The sequence below is a fragment of the Chiloscyllium plagiosum genome, unplaced genomic scaffold (assembly GCF_004010195.1).
Source record: "Chiloscyllium plagiosum isolate BGI_BamShark_2017 unplaced genomic scaffold, ASM401019v2 scaf_3286, whole genome shotgun sequence".
Classification (NCBI taxonomy): domain Eukaryota; kingdom Metazoa; phylum Chordata; class Chondrichthyes; order Orectolobiformes; family Hemiscylliidae; genus Chiloscyllium; species Chiloscyllium plagiosum.
Genome location: NW_025211579.1, coordinates 2,936 through 20,287, shown reverse-complemented (window position 1 = coordinate 20,287; position 17,352 = coordinate 2,936). Strand labels below are relative to the sequence as shown.

At 44.1% G+C, this 17,352-nt stretch overlaps 1 protein-coding gene across 1 annotated transcript; it reads right to left on the bottom strand.

Annotated features, from left to right (window-relative positions):
• Nucleotides 1-662: 662 nt before the first annotated feature.
• On the bottom strand, nucleotides 663-6,788 carry LOC122547079 (the record flags this gene model as incomplete). Its single annotated transcript, XM_043685660.1, is given in 5 exon segments — nucleotides 663-806; nucleotides 2,979-3,728; nucleotides 4,013-4,629; nucleotides 4,631-4,808; nucleotides 4,810-6,788. Coding segments are annotated over 5 exon segments (3,668 nt in total), but the record flags the coding sequence as incomplete, so codon positions are not given.
• Between the last annotated feature and the right edge of the window lie 10,564 nt (nucleotides 6,789-17,352).

The window sequence follows — 17,352 nt, the reverse complement described above, 5'->3', positions numbered from 1 at the left end:
GTCCTGCGTGTTCTTTAAATGAAGCAATAGGAGAAGATATTCGGTCCCACACTTTAAGTTTATTTTAGCAGTAAGTGGATAAAGCATACAGAGCTCTGGGTCTAGACCTTTCTGTCCCTGACAAACTATACAGTGTGTCAGTTCAGAAAAAAAATACAAACACATGTCCCTGTCCCAGTCTTTTTAAATAATAAAAAACATCATGCAATCACTGAGGTGGGATTATCTTCTGATTGGTTGTTGAACAGACTCCATTCTTCGCCTCCTTGCTTTCCCGCGCGCGAAACTGAGTACCACGTGACCCCGCTTTGCCCGCGAAGCGAAGGACCACGTGACCTTGTTTTGCAACGGAGGATCACGTGACCATGTTTTGCCCGCGAAACGGAGGACCACGTGACCTCCTTGCACGCCTCCGGCGCGTGAAACAGTGCCTCACGTGACCTCCCTGCACGCCTCCGGTGCGTGAAACAGTGCATCACGTGACCTTGTTTTGGAACGAAGCGAAGCACCACGTGACCTTGTTCTGCCGCGCGCATAACGGAGCATCCCCAAAGGCTTCCGAGTGTCGAGTTTATTTACAGTGGCAGCCAACCATATATTTACAAGTAAGGCATATATTTACAAGTCCCCGTTTTGGTCTCATGAAAATGAGACCAACAAACCAATTTTTTACATCATTGTCGGTCTCCGATGCATAGTCGTCCTTTCTTGCCAGAGCCATGGTTTCCATCTCCAACTGTGACATCTGGTAGGGCGGAGGAGCCTTCCCTTCAATAGCTGTAATGATTACCCGGTTCAACAAAGATCTAATGCAGGGGATACAACAACATCCACACAACACTAAGACAATGATCATACCCACGAGGGACAGAAATACAGACACAATTAATCCTTTCCATTTCCCAAACCACGAGTCGAACAGTCCTCCAAGAGGGTTGTGAATACCCAAATGTTCATGCATTTCTTCAGACAAGATTCTTAATCCTTCCAAGGTTCTGGTGACTGAACCATCAAGTGCCGTATTGTTGGGGATGAACGTACAATATTGATCTCCTAACATAGAGCACACTCCCCCCTTTTCTGCTAGCAACATATCTAAGGCCATTCTATTTTATACTGTCATCAATGAGGTCGCTGCCAATTATTCAGAGAGTCCCGTCACCGCATCTCTAGTTCTATTAGCTAGCCTGAGTACATTGTAATGTACATAATTAATTCTGTCAACGTTTCTATTCGGCGTGACTGGGAACAGAGCACCGATAAGTGGAAGATTTTCAAATCCTGCTGCGATCTGGTCAACCAATTTATATTCATCAGGTATGCCACGGGGAACATCTATTGTATCTATGTAAGTGGTTGATCGAGAAATGACATCAAATAAATCCCTACGTGTTCGTACAAGCAGATTTATTCCCTTTTGTCGTTCTCCTCAGAGGAATAACGGTACCCCTAGCCGGACCATTGCCCAAGTTCCAGACCAATCTGGAGGTAGACTAACATGTAGTGTTCTATCTCCACAGTACCAAAAAAGATCAACTTTATCCCAAAACATTGAGCTAGCATTCTGCCAGGCGGTAACATCAATCGTGTCCTGACACCAGTCAGCGGGGATGTCTCCCAAGATTGTATTAGATCTCCGAGTGAAACAAGTGTAATCGTTGACCCTTTGGCTAAACACTGGAGGTAACGTGGAATTCATTACAGGCGGGAAAATAACACTTAAGGGTCAGGAGGGTCCGCCTGCATGGTGAGGGCCATCATGCAGTGAAATCCTGCTGGGTCTACATTAGGGAACAATGGGGCTGGGGTAGTAAATAGGGTTGGCCGAGCCAAGGAACACGCGACGCAATTACTCAAATTCATTGAGGTTGCGGTAGCTGTCATCCAGTCCAGCCACGTGTTCCTATCACTATATCCGGTAGCTAGTCTAATAATGTCATCTCTCTTAATGTTATTGGAATATATCACCACAACTCCTGAACTTTGTTCTAACTCCAAGCTTGTTGTGTTTCCGGTTTTTGTCTGGTGGATAGGTTACCTGCACTAGTCCCATGGTATCCTTTTCTGATTGATCTTCACCTATTACAAAGTAAAAGCTGTTATCATGGATTTCGCACTGCTTCCGTACTTCTTCGGGACCAGGGCTAATGGTGAATCCTGTCAGGGTTAACAAAAGTAGATTTTTCATCTCTGAGGAATGATCAAGTTGCCCCCTAGTGAGGCTCACATGGTCTCGAGCCTTCCATCTATTATCCGAGGATTGCGACTTCTTGGGCGTCAATCTTACCCCAGTCCATGTTAATACATGATCCAACGTCGGGCACAATCTATAGTAATTGGTATGCACGGAAAGGTATATATCATACCCTCTCCAGCTTCCTGGATTGTGGCCACAGTGCATTACTTTGCATAAGTCAAACTGGTATGTTATACCATGGCTTTTATCATGTCTGATGTGTACCTGGCTCCCCGCCTCCCTTAAACATTTGTCCACCCTTGCCCTATTGCTCTTTTGCGCCTGGGACTTTCTCCCTCGTCTGTGTGTTTGTCCCTCGTGGTTAATACCCCTATTAACAGCAACATAACACTTATACATAAAAGAATAGCAAAAACTCCCAACTCCCACAGGTGAGGGTAATGTGGGCTTCTTACAAAGATAAACATTATATCCGGTACACAATCTGCCTATATATTTTAAACAAATTATTTTTATGTTCCAATTCCGTGTTCACTTCTGCTCTCCAGAAAAGCCCTTCCTTAGAGACCTGGAGAATCTCTCCCCCTGTTTTCAGAATCCTCTTCCTGCAAGAGGCAAAAGTGTAAAACCCTTTTAATCTTTTTCTGTTATTATTTTTTCTGGAGTTCTCATTGGCGGTTCCGTCGCTGCACACTGGCTCCATTGGTACCAGCTTTCGCCTTTCCCCTGTCGTCTGACCGCATGAGATTTCCTTTCCACAACCTCATACGGTCCTGTCTACCGTGGCTCCGACCATTTCCGTTTCATCACTTTCAACAGGACCCAATCCATGGTTGATGGCGGCTGGCTCAGTAAAGCCCCCTTTTCGGATCCAACCTGTTTGGAGAAAGCTGACACCAAAGCTGTTAGTTGGTCATAGTAAGGTTTGTAGCTTAGGGAGGCTTCCCCTCCCTCTAAGGTCTGTAATCCGGCTCCCGGTCCTGGGAACTGCTGCCCTGTTGTAAGCTCGTACGGGGTAAATCCTCTGATGGAGCTTACTGAACTTCTAATGGACAGTAAATCTAAGGGTCGGGCCTCCACCCAACTTAACTTTGTTTGGGCACATACTTTTTCTATTTTCCCTTTTATGGACTGATTCAATCTTTAAACTTTTCCCTGTGACTGAGGATGATACACTGTTCCAAACGCATTTTTCAGTTCTAAAGCTGCTTCAACTTCTTGCAGGTCTTTGTTCTTGAAATGTGTACCATTATCTGACCTGACTCTCCTTGGAAACCCATGCATTGGAATGTATTGGTTTATCCAGAATTTGATCACTGTTGTTGCGTCTTCCTTTTTTGCAGGTATCGCTTCTGGCCAATCAGTGTATGCATGCACTGCTACCAAAAGGTACCGGTATCCTTTGACTCTCTCTATCATGTCAGTGTAGTCGATCACTATTTCCTGAATTGACATTCTTGGGAGAGGGAATTTGCCCTCGTGTGGTTTCACTGCTGGTCTCACATTGTTTTCTGTACACGTTCTACATTCCCTAATATAATTTTCAATCGTTGCAGGCAAGAACGGATGTCACCAATGTGTCAGGTACCTCTGCATCTGTGTTTTTCCATAATGTGTCAACCCATGAGCTTCCTGGAGCATGGAAGCTATCAAACCTGGGGGTAGGTCTGGTCTACCGTCCGGTGACCTCCAAATCCCTTCTGACTCTGTGCCCCCTCTCTCTTTTCAAACTGTCAGTTCATGAGGAGAAGCTTTCTGCTGCTCTTTGATTAACACATTTTCATCAATGTTCTCTCTGTTTGCATCATTATGTACTGGGGTGCATATCCTGCTGCTTTGTTTGCTGCTAAGTCTGCTTCCTGATTGCCCTTACCTACTGTTGTATCAGTTTTGTTATGTCCTCTACACTTGACCACTGCCACTTCTGCAGTTTTCATGAGGGCCTCCGCTAATCTTTTCACATCTTTTTCATGTTTAATTGTTTTTTTTTTTGCAGCTGTTAAGAATCCTGCTCTGATCCATTGACTGAGTTCTACCTGTATAGCCCTGGCCACATATGCAGAGTCGGTGTAGATGTTCACTCTTTTTCCCTGTGACCATTCTAAAGCAGCAATCATTGCCTGTCGTTCAGCCAACAGGGCTGATTCTTTGCCTGTCACTTTTCCTGTCAACACTTCCTCAAATCCCTCACTTGTCTGTCGCACCACTGCATAGCCTGCTTTAAGTCCTTCAGTTGGATGTCTGTAACAGCAACCATCTGTGAACAACACTTCTTCTGGGTCTACTAGTGGTTTTGCCCGTAAGTCTGCCCTAACGTTAACGTCTCTCTGTACCCTTTCCTCGCACATGTGTGGTTCTCCTTCTCCCATGTTGTCAGCCATGTTGATTCCTTCGTGTGTGATAGTTATATGTGGTGCATTCAGGATTTTCTCGAACCCTGGTTTGCCGCAGTGACGTCATTGTGAAGGCTGTCGAGTTCACATAGGCCACTATACTGTGTGTCGTCAGTATCGTTAGTGAATGGCCCATGACTCTATGTGCTACCTTTTGGAGAATGTTTGCCACCATTGCTGCATGTCTTGTACATGGAGTGTGTCTGTCCTCTATTGATAACACTTATATACATTAGCACCTGCCTGCCTCTCCCTTTTTTCTGAAAAAGAACACCATTTATTGTGTGTAATTTTTCAGAAATATCGAGGAAAAATGGCTATTTGTAATCCGGGACCGCTAAATCAGCAACCCGCGTTAGGGCCTGTTTGTGAGATATGAAACATTCGTCTGCCACCGTGGTCCACTGCAAATGGGCCGACAAATTTATCATGCCTTGCTCATTTACCATGGCCCTTAGAGGGAAAGTGAGCTCCCCATATGATGCAACGAATTGTCTACTGTATCCTACCAACGCAAGAAATGAGAGCACGTCTTTTACAGTGACTAGTTTGGTATGATGCAGAATGAAGGATCTGTGGGATGGAGACACATCTGTTCCTTTAGCGGAAATAACTCTACCCAGAAAAGACACCGTTTGTCTGCAATATTGCAATTTAGCCCTTGAGACTTTAAAACTGACGTTATACAGGTGAATCAGCAACGACTTTGTGGCTGCCAGACAAGAAACATGGTCGGGTGCCACCAGAAGAATGTCATCCACATACTGGATCAATGCCACCCCCTTTGGGAGTGTCAGGTGCTTCAGGTGCTGTTTCAGTACCTGATTAAACACCCCTGGCTACAAAATGAACCCTTGAGGGACCCTTGTATAACGTAGTTGTTGGCCTTTGTAGGTAAACGAGAAAATGTCCCTCGAATGATCAGCTAGAGGCAAACAGAAGAACGCATTGGCCAGATCAATGCACGAGAACCACTTATGGTCAGGGGTCAGCACAGACAGCGCAGTGTATGGGTTTGGAACTGGAACTGTTGGAGTAGAGACAATACTATTGATCCGTCTAAGATCATGCGCCATCCTATATTTACCTGTATTCTGCTTCTCTGCAGGTAAGATAGGAGTGTTCCAGGGTGACCGGGAGAGTTCTAACACCCCTGCTGCTAACAATCCTTCAATTGTGTCGGCAATGCCGGCTTCAGCCTTTGGTTTGTGTGAGTATTGTCTCCGCCAAATCGGAGTGTGGTCTATTAAATTGAATGTCATTGTTGTGACGTGTTTGCAGTGAGCAACGTCCGTTGAACCTGCTGACCACAAGGTATCTGGTAGAGTGTCAAGCATCGCTGCAGCCTGTGGATGGTCTGTTTTTTCCCTGCCGTAAAACTTTACAATCTGCCTATGTTCCAGCAGTACCTTGTCAGTTGTCCTGTACATAATTCTATAAGCTTCCTCTGATGGTGAATATTGTAAACCGGGTAGCTGAGTCCAAATCCAATCAGTTAGCGCCATCAAGCGTTTGGACATAGGCCCCAGATCCTTGGCCTGATATTCAGCATGCACGGCCAATGTGACATGAGGTATAGCTTCTTCAGACATCTCATACCATTCCAACTGTTCTGCAGTTAGGTCAACAACACCCACCACACCTTCTTTCCCTAGCAGAATGCAACTGGAGGAAATATCTCTTTGAGTTCCTTCCAGGTGCTGATAGAATGCATGCTGATAGATTTCGTTGTCATCTGTATCATAATATAGGGAAACATGGAGGGGATCTGCAGGAGGAGCATAGGGATGCAGCATCTGAACCCAGGGTCGCCATTGGTTGTATAAAGACTGTATGCCGTTGTTCTGCCTGCTTTCGGGTTCTAGGAGTCCCCAGTATATATCTGCCCACTGCCCTTCTGCCGTTAGTGGTGTGTCCGCTGATAGCATCATTTGGGATCCAGAGTGAATCATTGTCATGGAACATTTGACAGAATAGACATTGGGAAAGGTCACTACCGGTCCGTCTGGTCCGCACAGAACCGAGGCCCCGCATCTCACCAGCAAGTCGCGGCCCATCAGATTGACAGGGCATGCAGGTGATGGAATATACCGGTGACGGAAGGTCTGTCCGGCCACTGATTGGATCAGTGGCGATGTCAAAGGCAGATTTTCTGGTTTACCCGAGAACCCTACTAACTGGACTCTGGAGGATGTCATGTTTGACCAAAGTATGTCACAAGTGATGGTAGAAAATCTTGGACTCGTGTCAACCAAAAAAGACAGATTCTTATCCATTACCCTCATTTGCATGTAGGGGTCTGCCAACCCGTATGTCCCTGAGTCCTCGGGCCCCGTCAATATTCGCACCCCTGCCCTTCCGGCATAGTTTTGGGTTACTGACCTTGCACCGGGGCTGCGGCTGCATTTGGGGCTTGATAAGGCTGAACAGCCTGTTGAGAAGGAGGCTGACTTGAGCGGATCGATCCCTGGCCTCCCTGGGGTCCCCACAGCATGGGACAATGTCTTCTCCTATGCCCGGGTTGGCCACATTCAAAACAGGTGTTGGGTGGCTGACCTCTGAGTCCTCCGCGGCCCCATCCTCTACTACGCATTCCTCCTGCTACGCCTATAGGCTTGCTCACATAGTGGGGGTGGTGTGGCATCCAATCAGGTGTTGGGTCTAGACTCGGGAGGTTGTTTTGTGGCAACGGCTGCTGAACCATCTGATTAGTCGTATTTTGGGAGGCCTTCTTTGTATCATTAGCCTTCCTTCTAGCCTCATCGAGCAGTAACTTCAGCAACTGCACTTGAGCTGACTCGTTGCTCTGTTTATCTTCATCCTGTTTTGTCCTGTTGCGCTTCATGTGGTGTGTCAAGTGTTTTTCCCACTGTTGTGTAGAACAACCTGGGATTTCGTGATTACTCTCCATTGCCTCTTTTACTTCCTTAGGCATCCCTGCCATAACGGCATTTATAAATAACGTAGTCTGTCGCTGACCCGACCCTGGATGGCGCCCCGCAGTATCTGTCCACGCCCCCTTACATCTGGCCAAAAAGGCAGGCATAACCTCACCCTCCTTCATTGTAAAGGTGAGTGAGTGCATCGCTCCCGGTGGAATCAGAAATATATCCCTCATTGCCCTTCCCACACAGGTGGCATGCTGCGTGAACGGGTCTGAATCAAGTCTTAAGATGGTCCCCACAGAAGCTTCAATCTGCTGTATTTCCCACATACTCAATTGCTTGCCCAATAATGCTCTCCAGTCGCCCATAGCTAACTTGTGGCCTAGTGTGTATTGGCAAATATTAGTCATCCAACGCCCACCTCCCTCAATGGGTGGGGGCATTTTATCCAGGATGTAGTTCATGTCAGTAAATGTGAAGGGCTGATAAACATCCCCCATATAAGAGTCTCTGTAAATTAATGGCATTTGGTGGTGCTGATACTTTGTGGGTTGTCGCAATGTGTCTCTTTGACGCAGGTTATAACTTGGTTCAGGTAGGGACTTCAGTGGAAGGCCATGTTCCGTGTGCATTGTGAGCGAACCTGTGAAAGTGACGGGGTAGGTGTGTGGGTCATCATCTATCAGGGATTCTTCGTCCTCAATTTCCGTACTATTTTGAGACGCCTCCTCATCCAATTTCTCTCTATCTCTTTCTTCCCTCAACTCTCTCCTTCTTCTGACTAAGAACCCGTCATCTAGTAACTGACCTGAATCATGTAATCTTCCCCTCTTTTCACTCTCAGCACTATACGGTGTCGAGTGAGCATCTGGTTCTTGCACTGATGAATGTCTCCCCCGTTTCGGCTGTTCTTTATTTCTGCTGTGCGTTATTATCACCTTGCTTGCTTCCTCCGCTTCTTTAACTGTTCGGCTTCTAGTCTTAGTTTTTCTACTTTTCTGATGCTTTCTTCTACTGCTTCCGCCAGTCTCTCTTTTGCTACGTTGTACTCTCTTGTTCCTACTTCTTGCACATCTAACACCCCATCTTGAACATTCATGATTGGCATTTGTATTACAGGAAAAGGGGGGAGTTGTTGCACCCCAGGCAATTTAGGATATAATGGCACGAATGGCCCTGCCTTTTCTGTCTCCTTTGCCAGTTCTGTTTTAGAGGTAACACCTACTCTCTTTTGTAATGTGTCTACCGCTACACAGGGTAACGTCATGGTGTGCAGATGAATCCTCCTCTCTTCTTTCTCCTCGCCCTCTTTTGTCCACTTTCTTCGAACTAATATTGACCCTTTCTTTCCCTTCATGTGCTCTTCTACTTCTAGTTTAGCTTGCTCTTCTGCTTTTCCTAAAAATGGCGACAATTTCTTCCTCTCCGCATCTTTAGGGACTTTGCCCTGTTTTTGTAATTCTTCCCAAACCTTGTCATATTTCTCCATCATTGTTTTTTGTTTGTTCTTTGCAAACCCACTGACTAACTGACTTCTGGTTTTACCCCACTGATGTTTTACGGGCAACATTAAGTCGGAAGAACATGCCCCGTATTCTTCACACTCTTTATCAAATTCCCCTTCCATTGTATATGATTTTTTTTGTTTTTAATCCTCCCGTTCATTCGTCAGTTGGTTTGGATGTAATATAACCGAGCAAACAACCCAATCAGAGACAAATCCGGTGGCCAGTCAGTTTGTATGGAGTACATCCGAGCAAATGACCCTTTCAGTGAGAATTATCATCAGTTTCGTTATCACCATTACGTTTCCACTGCCGACTCTCTCTAGCTGAGACACCACCGTCTTTGTCTTCAAGACACTACTGGCTTTTCTGCCACCCTCCGTACATTCCACAATATAATTTTAAAACTTACAACACATCAATCATAAACCAAAATTTGTGAGCGTTGCTTTTATGAGGTCCTGCTCAATGGACTTTAAAACTCCTCACACTGAGGTACCTTGTTGCATTTATGGGGACTCTAACCCCACCGGACTTTAAACCTGTACGTATTACACTTTGTTGCTTTTATGGGAACTCTACCCGCATGGGACTTTAAACCCATACATACCTTGTTGCTTTTATGGGGACTCTAACCCCACGGGACTTCAAACCTGTACGTATTAGACTTTGTTGCTTTTATGGGGATTCTAACCCCACGGGACTTTAAACCCGTACGTATTATATCAATATTTTATCCACTTACTATTACTAGGACACTTGCAGTATAATGACAACAATCAATTTAGTATCTCCAATTGCAGAACTTCGATATAAACAGGTGCCTGCTCACCTTTTTATGCGGCGCCGCTTGTTGTTGTCATCAGACGTCAGTTGTCCGTTGTTTCTATTTTTCTCTCTTTTCCGTCACGTCTCCGTCTTCATCACGTCGGGGTCACCAAATTGTTGGACTTTGGCTCAATCTACCAGCTTACTTTCCTTTATGTGTGAGCCGAGTCCTGCATGTTCTTTCAATGAAGCAATATGAGAAGATATTCGGTCTCAAACTCTTAGTTTATTTTAGCAATAAGTGGATAAAGTATACAGAGCTCTGGGTCTAGGTCTTCCTGTCCCTGACAAACAGCAAAGTGTGACAGTTCATGAAGTCCGCCGCATTCCTGTCCCTGACCCAGTTTTTTATACAGTACAGAATGTCATGCAATCACTGAGGTAGGCTTGTCTTCTTATTGGCTGTTAATCAGACTCCACTCTCCACCCCCTCGCATTCCCGGATGTCTAACCCCATGTGGCCTCCTTCTGCCCGCGAAACAGAGCACCACGTAACCTCCTCTTGCGCGTGAAACAAATACATCATCAAAGGCTTCTGAATGCCGTGTGGACGAAGACATATATTTACAAGGGCTGATGCCAATGTCGGAATTACGTGCACCTAAACCTGTTGACAAGCCATCAAAGCTACCACACTTGACTCGTTGCATTCCAAACACCCAGCAGAATGAACTTCTGATGGAGAGGGGGAAATGATACTAAGACGAACAGATCGGATCTAAGCTCTGTCGTCCTGCTAAATACAAGCATAAATATCGATGGACTATTAAACAATTTACTGGAGGAGAGGACTACAGAAATATCCTCATCCTAAATATCGGAACAACTCTGTACGTCAGTGAAAAAAAAGTCAGGGATATGGTGTCTGCATTATCCTCAGCCAGAGGTGTTGAGTGGATGATCTACCTCACACTCATCATGATGCCCACAGACTCACAGATGCCAGTCTTCAAGCAATTCGATTTGCTGCACGTGACATGAAAAACAACTCAACACAGTAGATACGACAAAGGCAGTGGGAACTGACCCCATTCCTGCAATAAGACTGAAGACTTGTGCTGCAAAAAGAGCTGTGTCCCTGGGGAAGCTGCTACATTCCAGCTCCAACTCTGACAGCTGCCTGGCAATGCAGAAAAATTACTCAGCTATGTCCAGTCCCCGAAGAGGAGAATAATTACAATCTGCCCAATTGCCACCTCGAAGTACCATCACGACAGTCAAATTGGTGGGAATTCTTTTTGACAGAGCTGTCAAGTAGCACCGAAATAATCAGGTCAGTGTGGTTTCCGATAGGTCCCCAATGTGGAGATGGTGCTGTTGCAGAAATATCGTTGGATTACTAATCCAGACCAGGATAATGCTCTGGCAGTTTTGTGGAAGTTAGAATTAATTAATAAAATATCGAGCCCTAAAATCTGGTGTCAGTAACAGTGATATTGTGTCCAATATTGATTGTGAACATCGATCTCATTCCCCAATGTACTTTCAGGAAGTGAATACCCCGTGCTTTCCTGGTCTGGCCTAAAAGTGACTCCAGACGCACAGACATGTGATAAACTCTTCAATGGTCTCTGAATCAGCCAAGTAAGACACTCAATTGAATCAAACTGCTCTGGGGTCTTAAAGGATAAAACCGGACAGAACACCTGGCATCAGGCTCGTTATCAGAAAAGGGAATGGGAAACACAGTCCTGTCGACCCTGTAGAAGCCTCCTTCCTAACACCTCAGAGCTTGTGACAATATTTACACAGATTTCCCACAGACTGCACACAAACATCGGGAAAGGAGGAGTTCATTCAATACATTAAGCTTTCCGCATGCTCGTTCATGACCGAATATCTCCTCAATGCAGTTTTCCTCATACAATGTTCATATCCCAAAATATGTTGAAACATTGTGAAATATAAAACGAGAACTGATCTAGTGCTTTCGGCGCATCAAGTTTTCTCCTCTATTCAATATATAGGCAGTTCTCTGATAATGCTTGTTTATTAAGTACGATTTGACTGCAATGCGATTCGTGAACCGTTTTCTGTAAAGTGAACTATCATCCTTGCTTCCAATCTTTCTCACACTGTCAGAGTTCGATAAATGTCAATGAGATCTCCACTCATTTTCCTAATCCCCATGAAATCCAGGCCCAGTCACTCCAAACTCTGCTCCCAAAACAAGCCTGTCATCCCAGAGATCAGTCTGGTCATCCTTCACTGCTCTCCCTCAATGTCAGGTTTGTCTTTTACAAGGCAAGGAGACCAAAACTGCACACAATACTGCACAATGTTTGGGATGGGGTCCCATTAAGGCCCTGTACAGCTTCAGTAAATTACTCTTACTCCTGTATTCAAATCCCCCTGAAATGAAGGTGAATCAGGTCATCCTTCACTGCTCTCCCTCAATGTCAGGTTTGTCCTTTACAAGGCAAGGAGACCAAAACTGCACACAATACTGCACAATGTTTGGGATGGGCTCCCATTAAGGCCCATTACTCTTACTCCTGTATTCAAATCCCCCTGAAATGAAGGTGAATCAAATATTTATTGACCTACCTGCTTTCTGTTCCTGCAATATTGCTTTCAGTGACTGGTGTACAGGGAGGTTATGATTATTTTCAATGTTACAGCTCCCGACTTGCTGGGTCTATATACACTGGTCAGCGTGCCAATGCCATTCCCGGTAGTGACTTCTGGCTTTAGAACTCACTGCCCTACATGGTCTCGGTGGGGTGCACGGAAATAAAACAAAAATGCAGCTTAAGTTCATTTAGTGACCGACATTTTTAAACCACTCCCTTTTCAAATGATAGGCTGCCATTCTACTGTTCCGATCAAAGTACACAACATCTCATCTCTCCTATTGCTCTCCATCTACCACGTATTTGCCCAGTCTCTCCACTTGTCTAAATCACCTTGGAGCTTTTTACATCCTCCTCATCCACTCCCAAGCTGACATTGTTTAGTACTGTCAGCAGATTTGGAAATATTGCTTTTGAGCCCCTCAACCAAAGATCTGATGTGTATTGTAAATAGCTGGATGCCAAATCTCGAACCTTGTTATATCTTCTAAGCCTTACATTAAAAAAAAAACATGGTTTTAATCTTACTCACTGTTTTCTGCCAGCTCTCCCATTCTCAAACCATGACCATATGTTTCCCGCAGTCCCACGGGATTCGAATTTGCACAAAAGGCTTGGGGCTTTATCAAAAATCTTTCTGAGATTCCAATCGTATTGCATTGATACCATCTCCCGAATTTTGCTAAAAGCCACTTTCTCAAATATGATTCCCATTTCATAAATCTCTGTTGACTTTGTCTCTGCCCATTAATTTCAGTCCAATATTTTTCTCTAAAACTGTTTAGTTGCTAGTTTAGTTGCTATTCCGTTTTTCTCACCAGACTAAAGTTCCCGAGTATTTCTAGGAAGTGTTCTTGTTTTTTGCTTCTGTGAAGGCGTAACCGAAGTATTTGCTCCATAGTTCTGCTATTTCCCTGTCCTCAATTATCTGGTATCAGACTGTAAGAAAGCTGCACCTTTTTCTCTTAATTTTGTCATTGACATATTTTCAGAAGATATCACAAGTTTACTCTTATATACTTTGATAAGATATTCTTCAGAAACCCATCAATTCCTATCTTAAGCGACTCAATGATTGACCTCTCACATCTATACAATAGCAGAAGCACAGTTTCTGTACCATCAGAAATACAGCACGGTCTATATTAGGCCCACTTTCCGACACAAGATCTGTAGTTGTCAATCTTATGGTATTTCAAGTGCACAACCATGTATTTTCTGATGGTTTTGAGGTTACCATGACAACCCTCCTCTCAAGAAGTGTATTCCAGACCCAAACGCACTCTGGGTGAAAGACAATCTTCAAATCCTCATTAAACCTCAAACCCTTCATTTTAAAAGTGTGACCCTTTGACTAAAAGGAATAGCTGCTGTCTATTCACCCTGTCCGTGTCCCTCGGAATCTTATCCTTCTGATTCACGGCTCCAAAGTAAACAATCCGAACTTATCCAGCCTCTCTCCACAGCTGATACACTCCATCCCAGGGAACATCGTGGTGAATCTCCTTTGCACCCCCTCCAGTACAATCACATCCTTCCTGTAATGTGGCGACCATAAATACACACAGTATTCCATCCTGGCCTAACCAAAGTTCCGCAAAGCTCTTATAATCTATGCTTCAATGTATAAAGGCTGTGTTTACGCTCCCCTACGCTTTCCCATATTGTGTAATAACCTGTCCAGTCACATTCAGGGATGTGTGGAGAAGCACCCTCTGAGATTCCTGGTGTGCTGTCATTCATTGAGTCCTCCTCTGTCTGTTTTCTTCTTGCAAAGTTCATCACCTCATATTTATCAGGGTGAAATCCCATCTGCCATTGATCCACCCATCTGACCATTCCATCTGTATATTCATGAAACATAAGGCCTTCCTCCTCACTGCCAAAAACCCGGCCAATCTTCGTATCAAACACAAACTTACTTATGACACCCACCACCCATCGTCCATATTTATAGCTGCATCATTTATGATAAGGTATAAAATAAAAAAAAAGCTTGTAGTCCAACAGGTTTATTCGGAGGCACAAGCTTTTGAAGCGCTGCCTCTTCATCAGGTGTTTGTGTGCTTTGTTGAAGCGCTTCGAAAGCTAGTGCTGCCAAATAAACCTTTTGGACTATAACCTGGTGTTATGCAATTTTTAGCTTTGTCCATCCCAGTCCAACACTACCACTTCCGAATCAGAAATCATAATAGTCACAGCACTGATCCCTGTGGTACACCATTGGACACCAGCCTCCAATCACACAAACAGCCTTTTATCACCACCCTCTGTCTCCTACCACTAATGTTGATTTGGATGCAACTTGGCCAGTCAGTAATGGGTCGTACTACTCCCTAGTTATTCTGTTCCGCTGGAGACACTTGTTGATTATCTGGAGATTCTTCCTAATCTTGCCTGCCAGTAGGTGTCCATGCCCCTGCGTTAATTAGTACCCTCCAAGTGAAGAATTTCCTCCTTATTGCAATCTTAACTGGCCTGCCCCAGATCCTGCCATTATTTGCCTTGAATGTGGAATAGACAGCAAGGGAAGGATTCTGTTAATTTCCAACTTTTCATATGTTTTGCGAATTTTCTAAATTTCATTGTGACCCACCTCTCATTCTTTGAAACACTTCCGAACATAGGCTGAATTTCCTCATCAGGAAATCTCGCCATCTGAGGTATTAATCTGGAGAATTTCTATTGCACTTCCTCTGTGGGCAGTATATTCTTTCTGATATTCGGTCACCAAAACTGTACACAATATTCCAGGTACAGTCCCACCAGCACGCTGTGAAACTGCTTCAACATGTCTACATCGATGTTTTGACTCTCTTAAATGAAGGCGAACCAAACTTTAACTTTCCACAAACCTATATTCCTTCAAATACCCTTCACATTCATTGCATTTACGAACTCACTGAGATCTAATAGAAACCCTTCCGAAAATCCAATGTATGCCACTTCTACTGGTTCCCCATTATCTGTGCTGTAAGGAATAACTTCGAACAATTCCGAAGTTTATCAAGCATGATTTCTCGATCAGAAATGCATGCGGATTCTCTCCATTGTTGCTGTTAATTTCTACATATCAAAAAAATCATCCTTTGTAATAGATTCCAACAGTTTCCCTAGAGGTGTCAAGTTAGTTCTCCAAACTATGTCTTTTTCCCTTTGTAGTTGCTTGGATCCCTTCCATCCATCTACAATGTTTGTCTCACGTTTGCTCACTTCCAATTATCTGCAATGACTTTCGGTCTCTGCAGAATGTACAGGAAAATAAAACACAGTCATTAACAGTGCAATTAATACTTCTATTGGTGATTTATTTCTGACATTTTGATAGGAAGTGCATCTGTTTCGTCAGAATTAGCAATGCTCAATTCAAGTCCATGTTCAAGTACTACCTTGTTACTGATATGAATTGACATTATGTCTTTAGCTGCAGAAGGCTGATATGATCACTTTGTATTTCTGGATCTTCCTGCATGAAGACTGATGCAAAGTAACTGGTTATTTTCTTGGCCATTTCCCTGTTCTCCACAATAACCTCTCCACTCCCGATTACACATTTCCACATTTGATCTTGCTTTTAGTTTGTTTCCTTTGAAATATAGATCGTACATTGATGCAGTCTTTGTGTTCCTGTTTGTAAGCATGCTTATTCGCTGTTTGATTTCCTTATCAGTTTCATGGCCTTCCTTTCCTAGATCGTTAATTTATGAGAATTCTCAGGTTTCCACAATATCTGGAATTCTTCTGAAGTCACTTCCTATGATGAATATATTTTCTAATTTGTTATGTAAACCATCATTGAGTCACTTTCTCACTCTTTGGTGTTTATACCTGAAATAAACAGACATATTTTTCAGACTTTGCAGTATTTCTAAAAACTCCTGGTCCTGACCAGTTATACTCAGGAACACCGCAGGAGGATAGGAGGGTAGAGAAGAAATTGCGGGAGCCCTGCTTGGCTCGTTTCCATCATCGCTGGCCAACGAGACAGCTCCTGGACGACTGGAGGGTAGCGAATGCTGAGCCCATATTAAAGAAAGGCTACAAATGTAAACCTGGGGACTAAAGACCAGCAAACCTAAAATCTAGTGGGTGGGTTACCTCAGAAGATTCGGAGAGATTGGATATACATGCATTTGGAAAGATTGGATGTGATTCGGAGTAAGATTACAATGGTGCTGGAAAAGCAGAGTAGGTCATGCAGCATCCGAGGAGCAGACAAATCGATGTTTTGGACGAAAGCCCTTCATAAAAGTCAGCATGGGAGTTTGTGCATGGGAGATCATGACTCACAAATTTTGTTCGAATTCTTTGATGAAGTGATCAGCAAAGTTGAGGAGGTCCGGGTGCTATACGAAGTCTAGATGGATTCCAGTGAGGCCTTCAATAACGTTCCACGTTGTACGCTGCTCTGGAAGGTTAGATCTCATGGAATTGAGGGGGAGCTGGCAAATTCCATACAAAATTGCTTTGATGGTAGGAAGCAGAGAGTAATACTGGAAGATTTCGGGTCAGACTGGAAGCCTGTGACTAGTGGAATGCCTCAGGCGTTGGTGCTGGGACCAATACATGTCACATGTATCTATCATTTCGATTAAAATATACAGGCGTGATTGTAAGTTGGAAGACGACATTAAAATTGACGGCATCATGGAGAGTGAGGAAGTGACTCTGACATTTCAGAAATTACAGCAATATTTTGATCAGCTGGGGAAATGGGCAGAGACATGGCAAATGGATTTTAATATAGATCAGTGTAAGTTTTTCATTTTAGAAAGTCAAATCAAGGTTGGAGTTTCATGATGAATGGTTGGGTCCGAAAGAGTGTAGTGGAACAGAGGGACCTTGGAATTCAGGTGTATGGTTCTCTGAAAGTTGATTCAGAGGAAGACAGGGCAGTGAAGAAAGCATTTGGTACACTGGCCGAAATCAGTGTCTTTCACTGATTATTGAAATTAAGGAATTATGTTGCAA